Raw genomic sequence first — 27,712 nt, 5'->3', positions numbered from 1 at the left:
GCAGCCTTAGAGCATCACTTTCGGCGCTACCCAGACGTCACTTCCGGTGGCTCGGCGCGGATCGGTACGATCAACGGACCGCGGAGCACCATGCCCAAGTGAGGGGGAGGCCGAGAGGAGGGCGCGCCGGGGCTCCGTGCGGGGGCGGGGGTGGGCTCGGACGGGGGTGGGGCTCCCGGGTCTGCCCGAGAGAGGGTGGGGGAAAGAGAGAAGCAGGGCGTGCTCCAAAGAAAGGCCCTTCAACCTCCTTCATTCCTTCTCCCCTCCCCATCTTTTCCTATTGCTTCCATCTCTCCCCGCATCCCTCTCTTCCCCTCCCCCTCTTTGTCACCGGACTCGCCCTCACCCCCACCCCAGCGTCTCTCCGACCCGCCTGAGAATCTGGCCCAAACGTGACCATAAGTCCCCGTTACATCGGACAAAGAACCTGCGGACGTTCTTGCTTTGGAAGACCAAATGGGAAAGAACTCAACCACCTCCTGAGGCGGTCCATTCAGTTTCTCTGTCTGGCTTTATAATTGTTAGAAAGATTTTTATTTTATTTTATTCCCAATCGAGGATGAATTCGTTTCTTTGAAACTTCTACATCCATCCTATTTCTGACCCCTGGGACCAAAGACCGCAAATCGATTTCTCGGTAGTCCGTTATGCACTTGAAAGATGGCCGTCCCATTCCTTGTTAAGTCATTCCCCCAGTTCCCTAAAAGAACCTACCCATATCCCGAATGCTTTTTTCCCCTTGAAGAGCTTGGGTGTTACATGAATGTGACATGAGAGAAAAAGACCACCACTCTAGCCCTAGATGTTTTACCCCCTCTGAACGTGGACTCGTTCATTTATTGGCAGTCCACCGAGATTCCCCCAGCCCGGGTGTTTTTCAGAGGAATTACTGGTTTAATTACGCCTCTCCATCTTGTATCTGTGAAGCTGAATTTTCCAATCCAACATTGAACATTTAAATGCCTGTTAAAAAGCCAAAGTGTGAATTCATCCCTAACTTCAAGGAGTTTACATTCTGTTGGGCAGACATATGCACATATTTGGGGATATACAAAGTAGAACGAGGATTTTGGGGGAGGAAGGGAAGTAGAAACAAAATTAATTAGGTGCATGAGCTGAATGTGGAAGGAACAGGGATTCTAAAAGGCAGAGGTGAAAGGAGTAAGAGACTACATTTTTCACTATTTAAAACGATTTGATTTGATTTGGCTTTACATTCTATACAAAAATATTTTTGGATCCAAACTCTTGTCTTCCAATGCTTTAAGTTATCCTTCCTTCCTTTGTGTCATCTGCAAAGTTTATAAAACATGCCATTTATACTTTTGTCCAAAGCCATTAACAAAAGTATTAAGCTGCAGAGGACTAAGGATGCTTGTATAACCCTCTGAAAGACCTCATATGATTTAAATGAAGTACATGAGGAAAGTTAGTAATGTCATCATCACTCACAATGTTCCACCACCAACTGTACATAATACTTGCATTTATCTGACCATACCTTCATTCCATATCTCCCCCTACTTAATCCCTTCCAAATCTTTATCTTCCTTACAACCTTGTTACTCTATCTCTCTGAATTTTTCTGCATCTGCATCTTAACTTCCTTCAAAATCTTAACTCTTAAGTTAACTCATTCAACTTTATACTTTATTCTTCCCTCCTCCCATCTTTGTTTTTATGCATGAGTTTGAACTTTGAAAGAGGAAATTATATGGCTATTCTGATTGGGTCTGTTGTAGTCTCCACTGAGCCTTCAAATTACATGCCAATCCTTTTCTTTAACTTTCTTTCCTGGTCCCCTTCAACTTCTACAGCAACTTTCTCTTCTTTCACCAGAGGACTTCATCAAATATACTTAAGTGAAAAAATTGAGACCATTTATTGCTGCCTCTCTCTTCCCAATTCTATACATCATCTACCACTTTCTTGTTCCTTCTAACAGATTTGGAGGAAGTCCTTCTCCTTGAATATATCAACCCTTTCATTTCTGGTTCAATTCGTCATTTTTCCTTCAGAAGTTTCCATTTTAATCATTCTGTCCTCTCTCTCAGTAATTTCTTTCTTTATCCACTGACTTCCTTCCTGCTACCTCCAAAGATGACCAGATCTTCCCCTATCCTTAAAAAACTTCAGTGAATTCTACCATTACCTCAAATTATTTAGTTATGCTTTCCTTTTTCACAGCCAAACTCCTAGGGGAAAAAAAAAAAAAAAAGCTGCCTTGCATTCATTGCCTCTACTTTCTCATCTTGTATTCACTTTTCAATTCTGGTGAAAATTTCAAAATCCAATGGTCTTTAATTCTTATCTTTGTTGATTTTTTTTTAAAGCATCTGACATTGTTGACACACATCTTTTCTCCTCTGGGTTTTTAATAATACTGCTTTCTCCTAGTTCTTACTAATTTTTTACTTTCTTCTTAATCTTCTTTGAGGAATCATCATCCTTATCCTATCTGCTGTGTGTAAATGTATCTGAAGGCTCCATCTTGGTTCCTTTTCCTTCTATGTTCTTTTTGTGGGTCTTTTATTTTTTTTTATTTTTTTTTGTGGGTCTTTTAGCTGGTATGTATTCAACTACTACTATGCAAATAATTCTGAAATCTATATATCCAGTCTCTCTTTTTTCTGAATTCCATTCCCATATTACATACTGCCTATTGGATTTCTCTAACTTGATATCTTACTGGTTTTTCAAACTCAGCACGTCCAAAAAGGAAATAATTCCCTTCCCAAAAATCTCACATTTCTCTCCCACTTCCTTCTTTTTGCTTAGAATATCATCCTTCAAGTTATCCAGGTTTGCAAACATTCCATCTTTACCTGTTCCATGTTGTTTACCCTTCATATCCAATCAGTTGCCAAGTAAGGTTTATTTTATCTCCATAACAGTTTTCTCTTCTATGCTTATCAAAGCCATTACCCTTGTTCAAACATAGTACCTGATCTAGCCTGGTCCTTCTAATTGGTCACCCATTCTCTAGTCTTTTTCTTCTCCAGTTCATCCTCTATGGCTGCTAAATTGATGTCATCATCAAACAGACATCATTGCTCAAAAAGCTCCTAAGGGTTCTTATCACAAATCCAAATGAGTATGTGGCTAGATTTTAGAGGGACTGTGAACTTGGAGTGAAAAAAAAGTACAGCATTATTTTAATTAACCTTTAATTGAAATTTACATTTCCTTCAATTGTGAATTTAGGCAACAGACAACATTTCACCAGACTAACAAAGGCATCTACAATACAAAAAAGGTTAAGAACTCTTGGTTCTTTTTTTTTTTAATTATAAATGATTTTATTCATTAAACTTGTATGAAAATTCAAAGGTTTCATAATTACAAATTATTTTCTTCATCGAATTTAAAAAATCTTTAAAAATTTATAATTAAATTTTAAACATACAAACTTGAAAACAAAACAAAACAAAAATCCCAAACTGATTAAACAGATTAAAGTTTATTCATCTTAATATCCTGCAAAATAAGACGTGACTCACCAGGTACTAAGGGCTTAAAATCTTTAATCATATCACTGTAATTAACTGACAGTTGGAATTCTTGAAAAACTCTTGGTTCTAAGACAAAAAATAAAGACTCTTGTGTTTGGTTTCTGCCTATCTTTCCAGATTTATTTCACCTTATTCTTTGGCATACCCTGCATTAAACCACACTGACCTGCATGGGGTTTCTTTGTTCATGGCATTTCTTTTCTCACATTTATGCCTTAAACAGACTGTCACCCATGTGTGGAAAGCACTACCCCATTTCTCACCTCTGCTTCTCAGAATTCCTCATTTGAATAAAAATTCAGCTCAAATGTCACCTCTTACAAGAAGATTGTCCAAATGCTTCTGATTATTATTTTCCCAGGAGATTACTTTGTATATGTTTTGTATTTAGATTTGTATATGCATGTTTCTTCCCTTCAATAGACTGTAAGCTCTTCAAGGGCAAGGGCTATATTGTTTATATCTTTGTGTTCTAGACCCTTGCATATATTAGGCACTTAATAAATGCTTGTTGAATTTATGAATAAATAAAACCTCTTTCCAGGTTGATATTGAATCATTCATTAATGACTGTTCTTTAGATATAGCTATTCAATTGTTCTGAAGCTATTGTATTATTGTGTAGCCAAATGGTCTCCAAAGTTTTTGATTATGCACCCCTATCAGTAAAATTATTTTCCAAATATATGGGGGAGATGGAGGTGGTGGTGGACCTATGCTGAGAAAAGTGGGACTTCCCCAATGCAGCTATAGTTATAGGTGCCCAGATCTGAGTTAGGTTATAACTAACTGCCCTGAAGGGCTAATGTTGGACTCACATTGGGAAAGGTTGGGAGTTTGTACAGCTGTGGAAGTTGGGGGAGTGGGGGAGTATTGGACTACTATGGGTGATAGGTGTGGCTGTGTTGGACAGATGCCCATGTTGATTATAGTTGGGGGAGTGAGATCCAACCTATTTTCCTACCCTTTAGTTGTTCACATTCTCCTTGATTGTCAAGCCATAACTCCCACTTTGGAGCATACTGGTCTAACCCACATCCCCAACTTTCCACAAGAACATTACAAGTGATTTTTATCAAATGCTTTGCCAAACTATACACTATTTCCTGATTTGCCAGTTTAATAACCTTGTCAAAAAAGGAAATGAAGTTTCCTACTCTTCCTGCCTCTCTTCCTTTCTTCCTCCTTTGCCCTCCCTCTCTCTTTCCTTTCATTCTTTCCCTTCTTTATCTTCCACATCCTTTTCCCTTCTCATCCCCCTCCTCCCTGTCCTTTTTTCCTCTTCCCTTTTGCTTCACAGTGGGCAAGAAGAAGAGTGCTGCTCCTCAGGTAGGGAATTAAAGTCCTCTTCAGGACTCAAGTCAGATAACACATGATCCACCATGATTTCCCTCAGCTGGAAGTCCCCTACAATTTTTGCAAGGATTCTTTGTCTAGATCTCTCCTTTGTCCCCATCACAATCTATGTTGTGTCGTCTTTATTAGTGAAAACTACATCTCCACAGGGTTTCCTCTTACCTCCCTAGACTATAAACTCCTCATAGGCAGGGACTATCTTCTTGTTTCATCTTTGTAACAGTTTACTCATAGGAGGTGCTTTTTTTTTTTTTTAATATTTAAATTGAACTAGAAAAAGGAAAATGAAAACAAGTTTGTCTCAAAAGTTTTGTTTTCAGTCAGAATTTGCTGAACTGCCTGGCGTTGCTGTTCAGGTGATTATACCAGCTCCGACCCCTTTAGCTGAGTTAAAGCAACTTAATATTGTTAACATGGTGGTGGCCATCTCTCTCCTTCTCCCCCACAGATTTTACTGTGACTACTGCGATACGTACCTCACCCATGACTCTGTAAGTAGTGTTGCTCGTGTGCTGTAGTTTGTACACCATGGGATGATGCAAAGTAAATATTTTTGCACAAAGTGTGCTGCCCTCCCCACCATGTTGTAGTCTTAGTATTCCTAACTTTTCAGGCCTTTGAGTTACAGTGTTGCTCATGAAGTTGCACTGAACTTGGAGATAGGAAGCCTAGATACCCAAAACCTGATTCATACCAATTAGTAGCTGAGAAGCCCTTGGTAAGCATTTCCCCCCTTTTTGGGCTTCAGTTTCCTCATCCATTAAATTCACTTGTACTACCCTCACAGAGTTGTGAGGAAAGTAGCTTGTAAACTGCAAAGTGTTACATAGATGTAAACTGTGATTGTTGCTTTGGAGAAAATCAGTCTGGATTTTCCTTTAGTAAAGATTTTATTTTCTCTTAAGTATCTACTCCAATGTTTGTGCAGCTAAAGTGGTCTTTCAATAGGCAGAATTCTCTTGTGTGAGACCAAAAGTTGTATTTCACAAGTGTGGTTTTTGTGACAAGGAAAAAATTGGGAGAAGCTGTTTTATGAATAGTATAGCAATTACTTTAAACTATTAATCATGTTTTTGTTTGATTCCACAAACTTAGAGCCTTAGAAGTTGCCTTGCAAGTTAATTTATTTTAGAAATAATGAAGCCAAGGACTCTAGTTTGTATATTATAAAACTAATCGTATCAGAGAGATCTTTATTTTCTGTCTTCCTCCCAGCTGAGCTAGGATATAAAGTGAACACCTTTTTAAATAAGACACCAGAACACATCCAACTATTTCTATATTATTAGTCTTTACTTGCTGTATTCTAATCCTTCAGTTTTGGAAATGCTTCTGGTTAGATATATTGTGTTATATTTCATTATTGATGGCATTGTAAAATATGCAGTAATTGCCCGTATAGAGATTGATTGTAAGTATTCTTATAATATTGTTATATTGAGATTCCCACTGAGAAAATTAAGATCTGCCAATAGATCTTAAACCATATCTGGTAGATCTTCAGGCTGGCTGCAGCTGGCAATATTCTTTCTTGAAAATTTTCATGGTCTATATTCACATAGCTACTTATCTTCTAGTTATCCCATGCCTTCACAGAAATAAAAAGTAGTTCTCCAGGAAAGGGTTAGAAACTTTTGCAATATTGTTATTTTTAAATGGTCCATTTGAGATACTGAACAATTGCCAAGTTTCAGGAGCAGCTCCCACAGATGGGCTTAAAACAGTTCAGTTCTGTAACATTTTTATCTTCTGACTTTGGGGACATTTCCATAGGCTTGCTTTTCTTACTTAGGGTAATCTTTTCTGTTACCTTGTGGCATCTAATATAACTTGTGTTTAGGTGAACAGTATTTTAATGTTTTAGCATTTACTGAAAAGTTGGCTTTTTCCTTCAATACCTTAGCGTCATTTTTGTATTTTGAGATTCTCTGACAGCTTTATCTGTTGGCTATGATGCTGTGGGAACTTGGAAGGCAAATTGGGGTGCAGTGCTTCTAGTATTTCGTTTAGACTGTGGGAATATTTGGTGTATTATATTTGATAGACTATGTGACCTATATAATTGGTGCATTGGGATTTCTGATATTTTTATATATTTAAAATAACAAATTTGGTCCTTTAGAGAATATATTGGGCACAGAAGCTTTTGGCACTGGGTCGCTGTGCTGCATGTATATGAGTTTAAAAAAGTGATCCCTTGGAGAGGTACTTCCAAGATAGGTGTCTTGTAATGGTCGGACTTTATATTATTTTTGGTTTTGCTTTTGTTAAAATTTTGGTGTGGCAAATTTCAACCTGATATCTCTTTTATTTCGCAGCCATCTGTACGAAAGACACATTGCAGTGGTAGGAAACACAAAGAGAATGTGAAAGATTATTATCAAAAATGGATGGAAGAGCAAGCTCAGAGCCTGATCGATAAAACCAGTAAGGACTCATCTCTTGTTCCCTCTGGTCAGCTGGTGCCTTCCTTCTGCCAATACCTGGCTACATCTGTGGTATTGGGGGTAGTCTCATTGTTACTCAATTAACAAGCATTTATTAAGCGCCTACTTTGTTCTGAGCCCTTGGGATAAAAAAAACAATCTTTACCTTTAAGGATCTTGTTTTCTTTTGAGAGAAATAACATGTTTACATATAAGTAAATACAAAATACACACTTAGTAAATAAATAAATACAAAGTAATTTTTAGAGCAGATCTAGCAGTAGTGGGCTAAGAGGTGCCAGAAGATTTTATATTTAAAGTTGAATTTGAAAGAAGCTGAAAATTCTAAGGAATAGTGGTGAGGAGGCAAAACTTTAAAGGTATGGAGGGAGGGACTTGGAGGAAGCCTTTGCAGAAAATAGAAATAGGAATAGGAAGAATAAGGTCATTTTGGCTAGGCTGAAGAATAAGTGAAGGCATAATGTGTAATAAACTTGCAAAATAGTGTGTAAGAAGTTACTTAGTAAAGGACTTTAAATGCCAAGAAATGATCCTAGTATTAAGTAGGGAGTTTTTAAAAGGAGGAGATTGACATGTTCAGAGCTTTGCTTTAGGAATATCAGTTTGGCAGCTCTGTATTTTGGAATTGGAAAAGGGAGATATTTGAGTCAGGGAAGGCAGTTAGGAGGCTATTGCAATATTTAAAGTTAGAGGTCCAGAAATAGGGTAATCATGTGAATGAGGAGAAGGGGATTGATGGGAGAGATGTTGAGGTAAAATTGGCAAGACTTAACAAATGGATAAAGAGTATTTTTCTGATTCTTAAGGTTGTGTAAATAAATTGTTTAGTTAATTATGGTGATAAAACTTGCTGAGATCTTTCTTTCACTGGGTGTAGCTGGTTCAATTCATTACTGCTCTGTTGGAACTGCTTTGGTTTATCTCATTGTTGAAGAGGGCCACACCCATCAGTATTGATCATCATATAGTATTGTTGTTGAAGTATACAACGATCTCCTAGTCCTGCTCATTTCACTCAGCATCAGTTCGTAAGTCTCTCCCGGCCTTTCTGAAATCATCCTGCTGGTCATTTCTTACAGAACAATATTATTCCATAATATTCATATACCACAACTTATTCAGCCATTCTCCAGTTGATGGGCATCTACTCAGTTTCCAGTTTCTAGCCACTAAAAAGAGGGTTGCCACAAACATTCTTGCACATACAGGTCCCTTTCCCTTCTTTAAAATCTCTTTGGGATATAAACCCAGGTGTAACACTGCTGGATCAAAGAGTATGCACAGTCCGATAACTTTGAGCATAATTCCAAATTGCTCTCCAGAATGGCTGGATGTATTCACAATTCCACCATCAGTGTCCCAGTTTTCCCACATCCCCTCCAACATTCTGCATTATCTTTCCCTGTCATTCTAGCCAATCTCACATGTGTGTAGTGGTATCTCAGAGTGGTCTTAATTTGTATTTCTCTGATTAATAATGACCTGGAGCATCTTTTCATATGGCTAGAAATAGTTTCAATTTCTTTGTCTGAGAATTGTCTGTTCATATCCTTTGACCATTTATCAATTGGAGAATGGCTTCATTTCTTATAAATTAGAGTCAATTTTCTATATATTTTGGAAATGAGGCCTTTATCAGAACCTTTGATTATAAAAATGTTTTCTCAATTTATTGCTTCCCTTCTAATCTTGTCTCCATTAGTTTTGTTTGTTACAAAAACTGTTCAATTTGATATACTCAAAATTTTCTATTTTGTGAATAATAATGATCTCTAGTTCTTCTGTGATCATAAATTCCTTCCTCTTCCACAGTTCTGAGAGGTAAACTATCCTGTGTTCTTCTAATTTATTTATAATCTCGTTCTTTATGCTTAGATCTTGAACCCATTTTAACCTTATTTTGGTGTACGGTGTTAAGTATGGGTCAATGCCTAGTTTCTGCCATAATAATTTCCAATTTTCCCAGCAGTTTTTGTCAAATAGTGAGTTCATATCTCAAAAGCTGGGGTCTTTGGGTTTATCAAACTCTAGATTATTAAAGTTATTGACTGTTTTGTCCTTTGAACCTAACCTATTTCACTGATCAACTAGTCTATTTCTTAACCAATATCAATTGGTTTTGGTAACCGCTGCTTTATAATATAATTTTAGATCTGGTACAGCTAAAGCCTGGTTTTTCTTGTACAACATGACAAATATAGAAATGTGTTTAATATATTTATATATCAAATTGCTTGCTGTCTTGGAGAGGGAGGAGGTAAGGAAAAAAAGGGAGAAAAATTTATACTACGAAGTCTTATAAAAATAAATGTTGAAAACTATTTTTACGTGTATTTGGAAAAACAAAATTCATTTTGTAAAACTTTGTGTTCTAAGTTTTTCTCCCTTCCCCCAACAGAGTAAGCAATGTACAACTCTGACTACAGTAGCCTATTGCCCAAGAACCCTCAGTAGCTCCTTACTGCTATTAGGTTAAAATATAAACTCTTTTGTGTAGCATTTAAAGCCAGCCACAGTATGACTTTACTCTGTCTTTTCAGTATTATTTTTCTTCTCCCCTTATAATACTTCTTGTTTTAGCTGGACTAGACTACTAGCTGATAGCTGATCATATTCTATCCTAATTGACCTCCATTTTGGCAGAGATTCCAAATCTCTCTCTTGAAACACTTTTATTGCTTCAAAACTCAGCTTAGCTACCACCTTTGTGGAGTCTTCTCATTTCTCTTCTGCTAAAAATGATCTCTTGCTCTTGATTTTCTTAGAATATTTGGTAACTCCCTTTTGTCCTCAGTAATCCTTCCATGTATCATACTTATTTGTATTCACATCCTAATTACTCCCTTAAAACTCTCTTACCCCATTGGATTGTGATTTTTTTGAGGACAGAACCTGTCATATTTTTACCCTTATGATTTATGCTTGGCACATAGGCACTTGCCTTGATAAATACTCTTTTTAGCTGAATTGGAATGACCCCAATCACTTTCCAGAATTAGATTTGGAATTTGGATTCAAGGCTGAGTTAAATTAATGTGTATCTGAGAAAGACCATAGTTGACTATATTAAAAAACAAATAGAAACATTTTTTCATTTTATCCGTGTTCTTCTTTCAGCCTGTTTATGATTTCCCTGGAGCCATTTGTGTCATATGGTGATATTGGTTTGCAGTAAGAAACTTTTACGTAGTGAAGTTTCATAGAAGGGCCGATACATTTGCTTCATGTACTGTTTCTTTAAAATGGCTTAAAGTTTAAACCTGCCACAAAACTGAACATGTGTTTTAGAGCTGACTTCTTTTCAGGATCTAGCAATTTGTTAGATCTGCCTCCAGCCTGGCAAAGTTATTTCAAGATACACAGTGATGCTATAAGAGACTGTTTTTACCATCGAAAACAATAGAACCAGTATACTTGGACTCCTAATATCACAAATCAGATATGTTTAAAGACGATGGGTTATAGTTAATAGATGTTTATGGACCTGATATTCTGGAGATGTGATGCCCTTTAGTGCATTGGGTGGAACCCCTATGATAAATTTAGAGGAGACCATGGACAAAAGTAGAACAGCAAAGGTATACTTGGTTGGATTGCCATCTTCATCACTGAGGGTAATAGGCTAATTTGATGACATTGCAAATTAGTTTAAGTACTGGATATATAATATGATTCAGTGATGAAAGTGCCATGTATCAAAGTAAGTAAGCTAGATAGATAAGCCCATTATATTTTTACTGGTAAATTTGAACCAGCAAACCACTTGATACAACTAGGAAAAACCTCCTGCGAAAGGTGGAGTTTGAGCTAAGTCTTGAGGGAAACCAGGAAAGAGGTGAGGAGGGAAAGCACTCAAAGTGTGGAATAGCCCAGGGAAGGAGATAGTATGTTATTTTCAAGAAGTTTGTAAATTGGTCAGTGGAGCTGGATAACAGAAGGTAGAGAGGGGAGCATTAAGTAGGAAAGGTGGCAGGCTATAAAGCTTTCAATGCCAGCTAAAAGAGGTGATGTATGATTCTGATTTTGCTGGTAAAGTTGAACCAGTTTAATCCTAAAAAACTTGAGATGCATAAAATGAGCATCCTTCAAGTTTGAACTGGATACCCTCTACTTTCTCAGCCTTCTCACATTAGTCAGATGCTTTCCTTTACTACTTTCTTCTGGTTTCAGATAAAGAGGTCATCCTTCTCTTAGCCAAGGTAACCCCTTCCTCCCAACATTACCCTTGATCTCATTTCATCCTTACTTCTCTAACGTTTTAGTATTCATACTCTGTCACTAATCTTCAATCTCTCCCTATTGTTTTTTTTTCTCTGCACTGCCTTAAAACATGTCAATCTCCCCCATCCTTGAAAAACTCTAACTTTTCTAACTCTCTTTCCCCATTAGCATCCTATATCTCTCTTCCCTTTTGTGGCTAAACTCCTTAAGAAATCAATCTACAATAGGTACCTCCACATCTTTACTCCTTCCCCTTTCCCTGACCTCCAATATCACCTACACATATATACTCTCTCTTCTTAACTTTCTGCAGCCTAACTTCCAACCTCTTCATTCAATTAAAGCTATTCTCTCCAAACTTTCCAGTGATCTTTTATTTGGCAAATCTAATGGCCTTTTCTCAATCTTCATCCTCCTTGACTTTTTTACAGCATTTGACACATTTGATTACCTCCTTCTTGGATACACTCTTAAGTTTGTGTGACACTATTCTTTCTTATTTTTCTTCCTGTCTAACAGTTACTTCTCAATCTGCTTTGCTGTTTTGACATCTCACTAACCATGGGCATCTTCCCCCATCTCTGTCCTGGATTTCCTTCTCTTTTTACTCTATTCTTTCCTGTTTGGTACTCTCACCAGTTCCCCTGGATGCAATTTCCATCTCTTTGTTGAAGATTCCCAGATCTGTAATATAGACCTCAAGTTTTTGCTGAGCTACAGTCATACATGTGCAGCTGCCTTTTGTTTTGGGCATCCTAAGAACAGCAAAGAGAACTCAGCTCACCTATCAGACCGTTCCCAATTTATCTATAACTATTGAAGGCATTATCAGCCTTCCAATACCCCAGCCTGTGACCTTATTGTCATTGTAGACTCATCACTCACCTTACATATCCAGTTCACTTCTAAACCTTTTTTCTACCTTCACAATATCTATATATCTTATACATATTCCCTTTTCTCTTCTTTTTCATCTATAATCTAGTTCATCCCCTAACCAACTTTATCAGCCTTGAGACTTCTAATTGGTTTCCTTGCTTGAAGCCTCTAGGTCATCCTCCACTCTGATGCTTAGATGATTTCCTTGCAGAATAGGTTTGGCCGGGTCACCCCTCTGCTTAAGAATTTCCAGTGGCTCCCTTTCATCTTCAGAATCAAATGTAAATTCCTCTATTTGGAATTCAAAGCCATAAATAGCCTACCCCTTCCCTACCATTCCTCCTTAATATCCTGCTCTATTCTGCCATCTAGTTTCACTGACCAAATTACAGGTTTCTTCAAAACAGTATACCATCTCCCTCTGATGGCTATCCTACATCTGGAGTGCTTTTCCTCCTTCTTTGCTAGATTTCTTCAAGGCTTAGGTTATACTCCACCTTCTGCAGGAGGCTTTTCCTAATTCTTTCAAATTAGCTTTATATGCTCATCATAGATCTTCTATGTACCTAAGTATTTACAGGTTATGTTCCTCAATATGGAATTATGCCCATAGGGCTTCAAACTATGCATACCCCTTGATCCAGCAGTGTCTCTACTGGACCTGTATCCCAAAGAGATCATAAAAAAAGGAGAGGACCCACATGTGCAAAAATGTTTGTAGCAGCTCTTTTTTGTAGTGGCAAGGAACTAGAAATTGAGTGGATGCCCATCAGTTGGAGAAGGGTTAGATAAATTATGATATATAAATGTTATGGAATATTATTGTTCTCTAAGAAAATATCAGCAGGATAATTTCAGAGAGGCATGTAGAGACTCACATGAAGTGATGATAAGTGAAGTGAGTAGAACCATGAGAACATTGTACACAGAAATAGTAAGATTATACGATGATCAGATCTGATGAATGTGAGTCTTTTAAACAGCTAGGTGATTCAGGCCAGTATCAATGGTCTTGTGATGAAGAGAGCCATCTGTACCCAGAGAGAGGATGATGGGGGGACTGAATGTGGATCACAACGTAGTACTTTCACTTGTGGTGTTGTTGTTTGCTTGTATTTTGTTTTCTTTCTCTTTTTTTTTCTCTTTTTAATCTGATTTTTCTTGTGCAGCATGACAATTGTGGAAATATGTATAGAAGAATTGCACATGTTTAACATATATTAGATTACTTATCTTCTAAGGGAGGGAGTGTCAGGAAGGGAGGGAGAAAAAATGGAACACAAGGTTTTGCAAGGGTGAATGTTGAAAACTATGCATATGTTTTGAAAATAAAAAGCATTATTTAAAAAAAAAGTATATGCTCCTTAAGAAGGGCTATATTTTTGCCTTTCCTTCTATCCTCAGGGTTCAGAACTGTAAACACTTAATACCTGACATATAATATGATTGTTACTGAAATGTTTTTAAAGTATTTATTTTTAAAAAACAGGATATAAAAATTACATCTAAAATTCTTATTTATGTTTCTTTTCTTTTTTCTTTTTTCCCTCCAAAGCGGCTGCATTTCAGCAAGGAAAAATTCCTCCCACTCCATTCTCTGCTCCTCCACCAGGAGGGGCTATGATCCCACCTCCTCCTAGTCTCCGTAAGTTTAAAATTTTTGTTTTTGATTTTTTTTTTTTTTTTTTTTTGCATTTGTTTGTTTGGAATTTAGAGCATAATATTCTCTTAGATTTTATTAAAAATGAACTTTACCTTAAAATTAGTGTTCAATAAATGTTTGGCGAATGGATGGATAATAATAGAGAATAGTTTTAATAGGAAAATTATTATTGTGACCATTTCAACAGTTAACTTTTGATTACTGGATTATAGCAGGTACCACCAGTGGTTCTATGTCTATAGGCTGATTCAGATAAAAAAGTCAGCATGGAGGATTTACACTTAATTACACTTACCAACTGCTATATGAATGTTATGGAATATTATTGTTCTGTAAGAAATGCCAGCAGGATGATTTCAGAGAAGCCTGGAGAGACTTACATGAATTGATGCTAAGTGAAATGAGCAGAACCAGGAAATCATTATACATGGCAACAACAAAATTATATGATGATCAGTTCTGATGGATGTGGCTCTCTTCAACAATGAAATGATTCAGACCACTTCCACTTGTTTAGTAATGAAGAGAGTTAGCTATACCTAGAGAGAGAACTGTGGGAAATGAGTGTGGACCACAACATAGCATTTACGCTCTTTCTGTTATTTTTTTGCTTGCATTTTTATTTTCCTCCTCAGGATTTTTTCTTTCTCAAATCCATTTTTTTCTTATACAGCAAGATAACTGTATAAATTGTGTGTGTTTGTGTGTGTGTGTGTGTGTGTGTGTATGTATAGGATCTAACATATAATTAACATATTTATCATGTATTGGGGAGAGGGTGGGAGGAAGGAGGGGAAAAGTTGGAACAGAAGGTTTTTGCAAAGGTCAGTGTTGAAAAATTACCCATGCATATGTTTCATAAATAAAAAGCTATTATAATTAAAAAAAGAAAAAAGAAACTTAGCAAGTACAATTTAATACTGGGGAGATAGCAGACCTGCTTTCCTTTCCTCAACTACAGTAGATAGACTAAAAGATACTCTTGTTAGAGAATAATTTTTATTCTCCATCATTATCACCCCTACTCTCACACAGTGTTAAGTTAGGATACATAGTTTATAAAGGTTCTTTGGACCTACCAGTATAGTCTGTGGAGAAAAGTTTAAGAACCTAAACCAGGGGTTTATAAACTTGGGGTCTATAAACTTTTTAAAAAATAATTTTGATTAACTTTCAATATAATCAATTTCCTTTGTAATTCTTTATGTTTTATTGTACATATTTAAAAACATCTGAGAAGGGGTTCATGACACAGAAAAGGTTAAGAATCTAAGTAATAAAATGACAAAATTATTCAATATTCTGAATTATTCTTACAAAATTAATTGTCTCATTTAATCCTCACAACCACCTCTATGAGGTAGTTCAGAGATCTATCATTGTTTTAGTCATTTGTCAACTGATAGGGAACCCCTCTGTTTATTATTCTTTGCTATAATAAAAAGTAATTATAAATATTTTTGTACTGAAGAATCCTTTTCTTTTGTAGAAACTTTTCAATTTTATATAATCAAAATTGGACCTTTGATTTCATGGGTATAAGGAGTTCTTGGGGAAGCAGAGTTCTATCCATATAGAGCATCACCTCTATAATTTATCGTCTTAGAAAAGTGCTAGTTTTAAGTGACTTGTCCAAGGTCACAGAGGTGGCACTTGAACTATAAGGATTTCTGGTTCTGAGGCAAGCTATCTTATAAGTGGGGATAATATTTTAAGATCTACTTCATAGAGATGTTTGTTGTGAGGATTAAATGAGATAGTGTATATAAAATGTTTCACAAACATTCATGTCCTATATAAAAGTCAGCTACAATTATCTATACATATTTTTAAACCATTTTTATTTGTTAACTATTTCCTAATTACATATAAAATATTAACACTCATTTTAAGAAATTTTGAGCTCCAAATTCTCTCCTTCCCTCTTTCCCCTCCTCTTTTTAGAAGACAAACAATTTAATATCAATTATATGTGTGAAGTCATGCAAAACATATTTCCATATTATAGTATCTTTCATCATGGTTCTTTTGAAAATGTGTTGAATCATTGTCTTGATCAGAATAGCTATGTCTTTCACAATTAACCATCCTTACAATATTGTATGCATGTACATTATTCTGATTCTGCTCACTTCACTTGATATTAGTTCATATGTCTTCACAGTTTTTTTCTGCTTGCCATTTATTGTAGTAGAGTAATATTCCATCACAATCACATACTATAGCTTGTTCAACCATTCCCAATTGATGAATATCCCTTTGATTTCCATTCTTACCACCACAAAAAAAGATTTGCTATAAATATTTTTGTACAGTAGCTTCATTTCTCATTTCTTTCATTATTTTTGGAACAACAGACATAATAGTTATAGTAAGTTTTGGGTCCAAGGGTATGCATACATTTATAGCTCTTTACACATTGTTTCAAATTGTTCTTCAGAATGATTAGATTAGTTTAAACTGCATCAACACTGAATTAATATCCCAATTTTTTTGCAGGATTTAAGCACAAAGGGTTGTTGTTATGCCAAACTCAGAGTACAGCTTGTTTGCTGGACCTTAGTTCTGGAAAACAGGGTATTTCCTAATATCTTGATAAAGTTAGGTGGTTTGAAAGAATCCCTACCCCTCTAGCCAGTAAAGGAGAGGCAGGTATAAACCAAGATTCCACAAGAAGCCAGTTGGGCCAGATAAACATTTTTATTCTAGGAAGTCAGTTTCTTAAAGGGATCTATTGGGAAACTGTGTCCCAGATATCATTGCTAATCATCATTTGCAAGCAGGAAAGGGGAGAGGAAGAATATAGTGAGAGACAATGCTAACACACTGGAATCAAGGCCTTGGTGTCTGGACACATAACAAAAGGAAAGAGGAAAAAAATTAGAACATATACTTAGTCCTCATTCGGAATTTTGGAATAGCTATCTTAATCTGGATGTCAGCTGCTTCTGTATCTGTACTAGGTGAACTTTGAGGTTCTTGGAGGGTTCTACCAACCACTCAGAAGCAGGGTCTTTCTTTATACGTGTCCAGGAGAACACACTTACAAGTCTGGCAGCTGTGGGACTAGTCAGAAGAACCTAGTAGGAGGTCCTGAGAGAAAGTTCTTTGTATCCATCTTTGAATCTGAGTTAGGATTAACATAGGTCCTTAATTAAGAGTCTTTAAACAGTACATAAAGATGATCCAGTTTCCCAGCCACATAGGGCTAGGTCCAAACAATGAAATAAAATTTTTCTCACAGTTCCCATAATTGCATAATTACATTATATCATCAGGGACAGATGAAACTACTTAGAAGACTCACAACAGACTAGTTTTGAGAAGGCAAGGTAACCAAAAAAATTTAAACATAAACATCTTGAAAGACCAAAGCAATAGAATAATTATCACCAATATTAATTAACATCAAATTGCCTTGTGTCCTAGTAATCCATTCTCAGTATCCATTTAACCAGCACATTTTGAGCCCCAGATGTCCCATGTAGTTAGATATGATTTGTGGATATCTTCCCTTGGACATTATGTTTGTCCTCAGGGCAGTTGTAAAAGAGATTCTGCTTCTCTGGTTTCAAAACTAGAGGTTCCTAAATAATTTTGTTAATACCATTTAAATTGGGCTCTTCACTTTTGAAACTTATCCTTACCTAATTCTGTACCTGATATAAGAATATTTTAAATATTCATAAGAGTCTAAACTGCAAAATGAACCTTTAAAATTATTGGATACTTTATTGCCATTATCAATATAGTTGACATGTAAAATCCTATTTTCAGAATTTATTGCCAAAACATACTCAAGACCTGAATTTCCATGATAGGTAAATTTTGAAAGTCAATCATATACATATAATTCTTAGAGAAAAGAATACTCCTGTTGCTTTTATCAAAATTTATTATTCCATTTATTTAGAAAACTTTTATATTACATTTTTGTCTTATTATTTTGTTTTGTCATTTCTCCTTTAGGAGGATATTATCCCTACATTATAATTTGATAAAGGTTAAAATTGTGAAATGTTCATACTTGTATTCTATTATAGTAATTTGGAGATCAATATATTATTTAATAGATTTAATATTGTACTTACAAAACTTCTTTCTTTTTTTTTTTTCCTTAAGTCTAGGGTTAAGTGATTTGCCCAGGGTCACACAGCTAGGAAGTGTTAAGTGTCTGAGACCAGATTTGAACTCGGGTCCTCCTGAATTCAGGGCTGGTGCTCTATCCACTGCGCCACCTAGCTGGCCCCACAAAACTTCTTGATTATAGATATAATCAAATATTTATATAAATATTAATAAATAAATAATAATAAATGTTTATAGATAAAAGGAAAAGAATTCATAGTTATAATAGTGTCATATGTCAAAACAGGGAGAAGAACTATTTGATTCCAGGCATGAGTCATATCTGACTCATTATGTAGTCACAGGATGTTAACAACAGGGACCAGGATTTTCCTTTTCAGCAAAAAAATAGCATCAGGAGAATCCTACCTAGGTCATCCCTAAAACTTTTCCCAGGCACAGATATCCACCATTAGCAGTTAACACATGCCATTTTATACTATTGTCTTCAAAACAATTCAGATAACTATTCCTATAATTAAAGCTTAAACATTAGTAAATCACAGTTCTAAAATTTTTTATCTTAAATAGCCCTTTCACGAAGGGCTTAGATATCTTTTCTGATGATTCCCTAACAGTTAACGTTTAATTTTATCTTTTACTTTTAAATTAAAATTATCCATAGTCTAGGGTTTTAGACACATACAATTACCTGATAATTGACTTATCACTAATATACTGAAGCTACACGTTTAAATCACCCTATATAATTCATAATTCATAATAGGTAAGAATTTCAAATGAAAAGTTAGTATATATTATCTGCTCTATAACAAAGTATACCTCATTAAATATTTAAGTTTTCAAAAATCTGTTTGTAATCACATCTTTTTAAAAGCCTAATTCATGTTTTAACATCATCCAATTTAAAAAGGAAAAAAAATTTTTTTTGTTTAACATCATTTTTATTACAGTAGTCTCTCAAATTTTATAATATAAGAAAATTTAGAAGTAAAAATAATCGATTGTATTTCCATATTATCCCTATAAAAAGTCATTAATTTTATGTGTTGTATTTTAAAACACTTTAGAGTTATCATGTGTGGAACAAGTACTTTTAAGTAAAGAAATAATAATATAGTGCACTTTACAATCATTATTTTGATCTTACAATAACCCTAGGAAACAGGTGCCATTATTATGTTTCTCTTTACAGATCAGTACAACTAATATATTTCTGCAACCAGAACAGAGAGGTGGGCTTACTAAGGGCAAAATCTAGCTGACTCACATTTCATACTGTTACTGCCAAGAGGCATCGGGACTTAACTAGGCAGCAGCTGGGTAGAGCCTACCATGGTCTGGGCCTCCACTGGAGACACTGACTTTTTTATAAGATATAGCAGAGGGGACTAGCTGCAGAATGGAAATCCTAGGACTTGGAGTGGCTGGTGTCAGGACCTTCCCATTGGTGGCAGTTCTGGTTTGCAGGGCAAAGGGCTGGCAGTGGGGCCTAATCCCCCCTCCCAAAGCTATAGTTGTGGGGCCAAGTACTACTGGAACAGGATGGGTAGAATGTACTCTACCAGGATGATGCCCTTAGGCCTGCTTAGAGGAGTGGGCTGAAGGATGCCCAGAGGCATGCAGCCATTGGTACCATTGCCAGTAAGCTGTTGGGGTTTTACCAACTCATCACCCGAGGGGCCCTGGGTAATGAATTGAAAGTCTGGAGGGACAGAATGTAGTTCAAATTTCCCCACAATTTTCCAGCATTTTTCCAACACACATTTGGGAGTCTGATCTGGGATGGGAGGGATTAACCTCTCTTGACCTGGAGAAATCACAGGAGTCTTTTTTGGTTTAAACAATCTTTTCTCTTTTCATGGTCAGAAATGTTAAGAAAGGATTAACAAGACATTGCCATGAAATACCTAATTTTTTTTACCTTTTTTCATTTTAGGATGACTTCCTAACTAGCTGACTTCCTTCATCACCCTAGAATGAAGCTAATCTTTTTTTTTTCCTTTTTTTATTTATTATAGCTTTTTGTTGACAAAACATATGCATGGGTAATTTTTCAGCATTGTCACTTGCAATCACTTCTGTTCCAACTTTTCCCTTCCTTTTCTCCAGCCCCTTCCCTAGATGGCAGGCAATCTCATACATGTTAAACATGTTAAAGTATATATTAAATAGAATATATGTATACATATTTATACAGTTCTCTTTTTGCACAAGAAAAATCAGATTTAGAGAGGTAAATATAACCTGGAAAGAAAAACAAAAATGGAAACAGTCCACATTCATTTCCTAGTGTTCCTTCTCTGGGTGTAGCTGGTCCTGTTCTTCACTAATCAGTTGGAACTGAATTGGATCTTCTCATTCCTGAACGTATCCACTTCCATCAGAATACATCCTCACACAGTATTGTTGTTGAAGTTTATAATGATCTCCTGGTTCTGCTCATTTCACTTAGCATCAGTTCATGTAAGTCCAAGCCTCTCTGTATTCATCCTGCTGGTCATTTCTTACAGAACAACAATATTCCGTAGCATTCATATACCACAACATATTCAGCCATTCTCCAATTGATGGGCATCCATTCATTTTCCAGTTTCTAGTCACTACAAAAAGGGCTGCCACAAACATTTTTGCACATACAAGTCCCTTTCCCTTCTTTAATATCTCTTTGGGATATAAGCCCAGTAGCAACACTGCTGAATCAAAGGGTATGCATAGTTTGATAACTTTTTGAGCATAGTTCCAAATTGTGAAGCTATTAATCTTGCCATTTACTTTTAACTTTTATAAAATTTGATCTTTATTTTTTCTTAAAACAAATTCTACAGAGTAGTACCCCGAAATTTACTAAGATATTTCAGAAGGGAATGAGTTTCAAATCTCAAAAGTTCTCCCCTGCAATGTTAAAATGATTACTCTTCAGACTCCTGAATCTGTTAAGATGTTTTTAGTAATTCTATAAATTTTGTTTATGTGACTTTTTTCCCTCTTACCTAATCTCCTAAGGAAACCCTAACATGGGAATTAGTCTCACTTTACTGGGACAACTGCTTCAACTATGAAAGTTCATTAATCCTTCCCAATGTTCTAAGCTCTCTGACTACAGCCTTAGAAGTTTTTCTGGTTAGCTGCATTTTAAATCTTGAAGACTGCATTTTAAATCTTTCAAGGTAACATAATCTAGCTTGTAACACAGACATTTTATATTTAACAAAAGATACACACACAAAATGACAAGACACAGACACAAATTTTACAAAGTACACAATTATAATTCTAATTTAACCAGTTCAACAGAGGCATGGAGCTAACACTTTCTTAGTCTAAAGGAGGACTGAACAAAACAAGAAAGAATCTCCTGGCCTGTGGTGAGTAGAGCAAAATGGAGCAAGCAGGAAGAGTTGGTTAGAGGAAAGGATATATTTACCAGAGACCCGAGACTAGTTGGATTATTGAAGGGCCCTGGAGTTTTCCTCACAAAAAATGGAGAACTTAGAGATTGGAGGAGGAACAAGGGCAGAGGACTCAGCAGACGAGGAGGTGGTTGGATTCCAAAAAAATAAATCTCTGGTGGTACCTAGTCTGTTCCCACTAGTACTGTAGAGTCTAATGATCTAGTTCTATGTCCATTCCCTCTTCTGATACCAATTAATGTTAACTGGATGGAATCAACTTCTTATTTGTGAGTTGTGGTACCTGAACAAATTAGGCTAGAGACTGGTGAGTCAGGAATCAAATAAAAGTTTAGTTTCAAAATGGGGGAAATGACTTGCAATCAAGGACACCTGTGTCCTTACTAAACGCACCCTTCCTAATAGGGAGTAGGGATGGAGAGGAGAAGGAGAAAACCCAGCTTTAGTATAGGCTGATCTAAATACTTAAATATCTTTGGCTACACAGTGAGTTGTAGTCCTGACATTGAGAGGTAACAGCAACAATGTTATAGTTTTGATTTATAGCAGGGCTTAAAATAATTCTGGGATTTTGCTTTGCAAAGATCATCTGGGAGATAAATACAAAGGATTGTTGTTATGCCATGCTCAGGACACAGCTTGTTTGCTGGACATTGGCTCTGAAAAGCAGAATTATCTCCTAACATCTTGACATCATAAACAGTTACTGAAAATATTCTATTAACAGGGCAGCTATGTGGTGCGGTGGTTAGAATACCAGCCCTGAAGTCAGGAGGACCCGAGTTCAAATGTGGCCTCAGATACTTAACACTTCCTAGCTATGTGACCCCGGGCAAGTCACTTAACCCCAATTGCCTCCGGGGGCGGTGGGGTGGGGTGGGGGGGACATTCTATTAACAAAAATTTATTAAGTTTTTATTATGTGCACACAGTGCAATAAGCCCTAGGTATACAAAGAAAGGCAAAAAACAAACAACAACAAAAAAACCAGAACAACAACAACAAAAAAAACATAAAACAACTCCCCTCTCCAAACCAAAACAAAACTTCCTGCTTACAAAGAATTCACTGTCTAAAAGAGCAGACAATGTGCAAAGAGCTGTATACAAGTTATAATGGGAAAGTATCCTAGGGAGATAGCATTAACTTAAAAGTAATGAGAGTAGGGGAAAGCAATGTATTTATGGCATTTCTGGAAATTATAAATCAAGAATGATAAAGACTAGAAAATAAGCTGGTGAGATTGTCAAGAAATACAAAAAAACAAACCTTTCGGCTATGTTGAGTGAATGATACAGTAAGATTTTAAGAAACTAAACCTGACTAAAATAGAATTCTGTGTGGAGTTTTTAATGTATTTAAATTGCCTTTTAAAGAGTATCTTAAAGTAATTTTTCTGAATTTAGAAATACTATTTTCTTTAGTTCCTCTTCAGCTCTTGAATTCTGTAAAAATTACCATTGCTTTCTTTGAATAAAATTCCCTTGGAGAATGTTGATCTGAAAAGGATTTAACTTGAGTCAGGCCCTTGTATTCAATGGCCATTTCATGTGTTTAGCCATATAATTATGAGTTTTATAGCATACTGTTGTAAAGCAGTGGAGAAAAACTGTTATAAGCTTTTGTTGAAGAATGTTAGTATGTTTATAAGAACATGAACTGATGCTGAATAAAATGAGTAGAACTAAGAGAAAACTGTACACAATAACAAGATTATGTGAGGAGGAATTGTGATAGACTTAGTTCTTCTCTACAATGTGGTGATGTAAGATATTTCCACTAGACTTGGGATTGAAAAGGCCATCCTATCCAGAGAGAACTATGAAGACTCAATGTGGATCGAAGCATAGTATTTTCATCTTTTTGTTCATTTGATTTTTTTTCTTTCTCGTGTTTTTTTCTCCCTTTTTTTTAAACCAATATTAGATTTCTTGCTGTCTTGGGGAGGGAGAAAAATTTAGAATACAAAAGTTTTACAAAAATGAATGTTGAAAACTATCTTTAGAAATAGTATTTGGAAAAATAAAATGCTATTGGAAAAAATAATAACCTATTTGCCCGTAGGCTTAGAAGTACACATTTTATATATGTTAACACTCCTAACCCCAGGATGGATGCTTTCTTTTAGCGGGACCTCCTCGACCTGGTATGATGCCAGCACCGCATATGGGAGGGCCCCCTATGATGCCTATGATGGGCCCCCCTCCTCCTGGAATGATGCCTGTGGGACCTGGTAAGTTTGAAACTCTTTTGCTCCCCCAAGAAAATTAAATAGGAACCTTTGCCATTGTCTTTCTAGTGAAATAATTTCTAATGAATCCTATTAAAGAAGTAATGAAGTTTGTTGCTTGATGATTCTCAGTGTAGGTAGGAAGGTGCCAAATGACTTTATGCTTTCATTTCAAATAAAGCAACACTATTACCTGGTTCTGACTTCTTTTCTAGATTTTTCAACACATACTCCTTCCTTTCTTCCTCCTCAATTTCTGACCCTATTTACAATAAGACTATTATTATTATTAAGGATGTATAGACAATTATTTGTATAACCAACTTGGTTACTGCAATTTGGAGTAGCTTTTCAATATAACTCATCAGTTCCTGTCAACTAAAGAGGCCAGGCCACTTTCTGATTAAGGATCAAACCATTTATAGGCAATGGCATTGAAGGATCATTTTGCATCTCATTCTCATACTTATCATTGGTACAATGTGTAATTAATCCATAGTTTCAACAAAATAGTTCACATTTATCTAATGCTTTAAGATATAAAAAGCACTTTTTCATCATAACTGTCTTATAAAGTAGGTATTCTGGGCATGTTCCCTTTTATAAGTGAGAAACCGAGGGACAGTCACATTGCCTTATTCTGGATTACATAGCCAGCGTGGCCAAGTTGTTACCTGAATGTAGATCTTTGGGCTCTTAAGTCCAGTGCACTTCCAGTTATACCATACTGATTTTCTAAAATCATGACTTTTGGCAACGTTTAGTACACCATTAGATAAATTATAGATACCAAGTCTTGCCCATTACCCATTTCTTTTGTATTCTTTCAATTTTATAGTCAAGCCTTAGGACAGTGGAATCCATGCTAATTTGCTTAGTTTACATAATGATAGAAACATTTTATAAACCTTATTGGTTACAATTGCCAAAGAGTTTTATTATATCATAGTCTCTTGTGTGGCTATGAGCTGTATTAACAAGTTCTTATCATAACATACTCACTGTTTCCCTCAAATTGCACACTAACCTTTGGTGCCCGAATTAACTGCTGTTTTCTGTTCACATTCATAACAGTGAAATAGCCTCTGGTTACATGAGATCCTACAGACTTTAAAGAGTTGATGTGACTTAACTGTGCATTTCCCCAGTGTGAGGAAAATGAAGGTAATTTGGAGAATTATCATCACTGGTGCCTTCTTAAAAGGAGACAGGTTTTTTCCCCCCAAAGTAGTCTGTTAATAGGTTTGCCCTATCATTGGGTCATCCATGATTTAAAGACAGGATGATTTTGCACATTTCCTCTATGTATGCTTTTTTAAACATGTAATAGCTGAACAACGTGAAAGAGAGTAAATAGCAATCTAGATTGGCTCTCATAACTGACTTCTTATTGTACTTTTGTTTTTGTAGCTCCTGGGATGAGGCCTCCCATGGGAGGCCATATGCCTATGATGCCTGGACCCCCAATGATGAGACCTCCTGCTCGGCCCATGATGGTGCCCACTCGACCAGGAATGACTCGCCCAGACAGATAAGAATAAAGGGAAATCCATTCATGTCATTTTTTATTCCTTGTTCTACTCCACCCAAACACCATGGTGCTGCACCTCTGGGGTGTTTCCCAACAGCATGGCAAGGAAGACTTGCTCTCACTTCTGTCAAAGAAGAAACCGTTTGAAAGGGAGCAGTTGGACAGAAATGCAGCTTACATTTATATTGTGATGTGTAAAAATAAAAGTATTGACTGTTTTAGCTATAGAGGGTTTTTTTTTCCAATGAATTTTGTTGCTGCAAGATGAAGAATTCCATATGTGACTCTCCAACTTCAATGTTTAGTTCATATTCTCATTTCACTGTATTTTCCCCCCTTAGATTCTTATCCCTTAGCTGTAGAACATTTTCCTAGGGGTCTCCCCCCTAGACAAAAGTTCCTTATGTATTATATGCTTTGTAAATCTAGCACTTGTAGGCCTTTTATCGACTCAAAGAATAAATAAAAACACACTTTCTTCATCAGGTCCCAGTGACATCACTTCGTGTGTTGAATTAAGTGTGTAATATTGCTGCTCTTCAAGTTGGAGTAGGGATGAATGCTGCATGGTATGTAGTAGAAATGATCAGAATTCTCCTGCTTTTTTTTTCCTTCATATTTCTGGGAATTAAAATTGAAAGAAAATGATACAATTAAGCAGAACCAAGAAAACAAAATACATAATAACTTAAAACTTAACACTTAAAACAAAATACATGATAACTTAAAAACTTAAAACAAAATATATGATAAAAAGAAAGAACAAAAATGAACACCCACATAATATTAAAAGTCAATCTTGCCCTCAGAGAGAATTTGCTTCCCTCCATTTTTTGCCCAGAAAAGGGATTATGGTTGTGGGGTGTTGCATGTACCTTCAGAAACCCTTCGAACATTTATTCTTGTTTTTATTCTCTATTATGAGAAACAATTCAAACAGCTCACTCACTGGGTAAGAGAGCAGGGTGCTTCATGATTGGAAATGAAGATGATGTAAAAATAAAAGGTAGCAATAAAAATATTTTTAAGAAATGAATTTGATACTTTGATGCCATTTGGTACAGCATCATTTTCTCTAGAATGTTGCCCACCACTTCTCTGTCCTGGAAAGAGAACATGCTTGCTAGAGAAAAACCTGAAATCAAGCTAAAGGCACTGCAGGCAAGGAGATATGTTTGTATTCTTAGCATTGAGAATCAGAACCCTCAACAGTTGCCATCCGAAATTGCCATTGAAATTGCTATTACAAAATGATGGCTCCTTGTAGCATAATAGTATTTTAACAATCTTTTTAAAAAATGTTTATTACTGCATTTTGTTTTTACACAGCAATCACTTTCTTACCCAATAGAACCTTCTTTTAGAAAAAAGCAAGTTAAATTATTTGGTATAGCACTTGGGAAGGATAGAACATGTAACATTCCACCCTTGTACTTATCATTTCTTAACAGAATTGCTAAGAAAATGTTTTAATAGTCATTGGGAAGAAACATTGATCATAATATTTTTTTCTAATTTTTCTTGTCTAAGTATTGTGTTCATTTACATTACTGGGTTATTGTGTATATTATTCTCTTTGTTCTGCTTTGGATCCTTTTAGATTTTTCTGAGTGATTTTTACTTAAAAATCTAAAATCACTCTCCTACTTATGAAAATATGCAATATACATTTTCTTTTAAACTCAATTATTTTGAAGAGGTACTAAGTTAGGCAAAGAAAACCAGTTGTCTAAACAAAAAGGATAACAATAACTGCCAATAGCAACTCAGTAGCTTTCCTTGTTAAATTTGACGGTGAATTATTTCTTGTTTCCTACTATCTTATCAAATTTTTTTATCTCTTTGTGAGAGAAATATTTGGTTTCTAATACTTTTGTCGGGAGACCCCTCCACAGTTGGTTTTTTCTTACTGTTGACACAATCAGAGAAGACTATTGGTCATATCAGCTGTATTTTGTTTTTAAGGATGAAAATAAGTGGGAAAATGAGCTAAAATTTTTAAATTTGTATTTTGGTAGTCTCGTGTATCTTAAAGAATTATTTATTTTTTGGAAAAAATTGAGTTCCCTGTCTTAGTGAATCTGGTATATAAATCTTTGCTCCCTCAACAAACATCCTACAATCTGATGCTTTTCAGCATAAAACCTTGTTTTCTACTCTTTTTTTTTTTTTTTTTTTGAGAAAATAGAAGCTATATTCTGGAGCCCTTTCTCTTTTCTTTCCCTCAAAACTCCTACATAATCTTTTACTCTCCTTTGCTTTCTATTTCTGAGGAAGAAGTAGATCTACTTTTTCATAAGGCTACTCTTCTGCCTTTGGTATGAACTTCTCCCATTTCCCCCAGGATCCTGACTCTAGGATCACTTCCCAT

At 35.9% G+C, this 27,712-nt stretch overlaps 1 protein-coding gene across 1 annotated transcript; it reads left to right on the top strand.

Annotated features, from left to right (window-relative positions):
- Positions 1–25,826, top strand: SNRPC (small nuclear ribonucleoprotein polypeptide C). Its single transcript, XM_074311219.1, has 6 exons — positions 1–98; positions 5,317–5,359; positions 7,187–7,295; positions 13,971–14,060; positions 23,709–23,813; positions 25,221–25,826. The coding sequence occupies exons 1-6, from the start codon at positions 91–93 to the stop codon at positions 25,343–25,345; spliced, it is 480 nt and encodes a 159-aa protein (XP_074167320.1). The 5' UTR covers positions 1–90; the 3' UTR covers positions 25,346–25,826.
- Positions 25,827–27,712: the final 1,886 nt, after the last annotated feature.

This window comes from Sminthopsis crassicaudata, chromosome 4 (genome assembly GCF_048593235.1).
Source record: "Sminthopsis crassicaudata isolate SCR6 chromosome 4, ASM4859323v1, whole genome shotgun sequence".
Taxonomy (NCBI): Eukaryota; Metazoa; Chordata; class Mammalia; order Dasyuromorphia; family Dasyuridae; genus Sminthopsis; species Sminthopsis crassicaudata.
The sequence above is the reverse complement of the archived record's forward strand: the minus strand, read 5'-3'. Positions and strand labels throughout refer to the sequence as shown.

Excerpts from the sequence above, each read along its gene's own strand:
- SNRPC (XM_074311219.1), top strand. Across the intron at positions 7,296-13,970 it reads GAGCCTGATCGATAAAACCA|CGGCTGCATTTCAGCAAGGA; the intron begins GTAAGGACTCAT and ends TTCCCTCCAAAG. Across the intron at positions 23,814-25,220 it reads AATGATGCCTGTGGGACCTG|CTCCTGGGATGAGGCCTCCC; the intron begins GTAAGTTTGAAA and ends TTGTTTTTGTAG.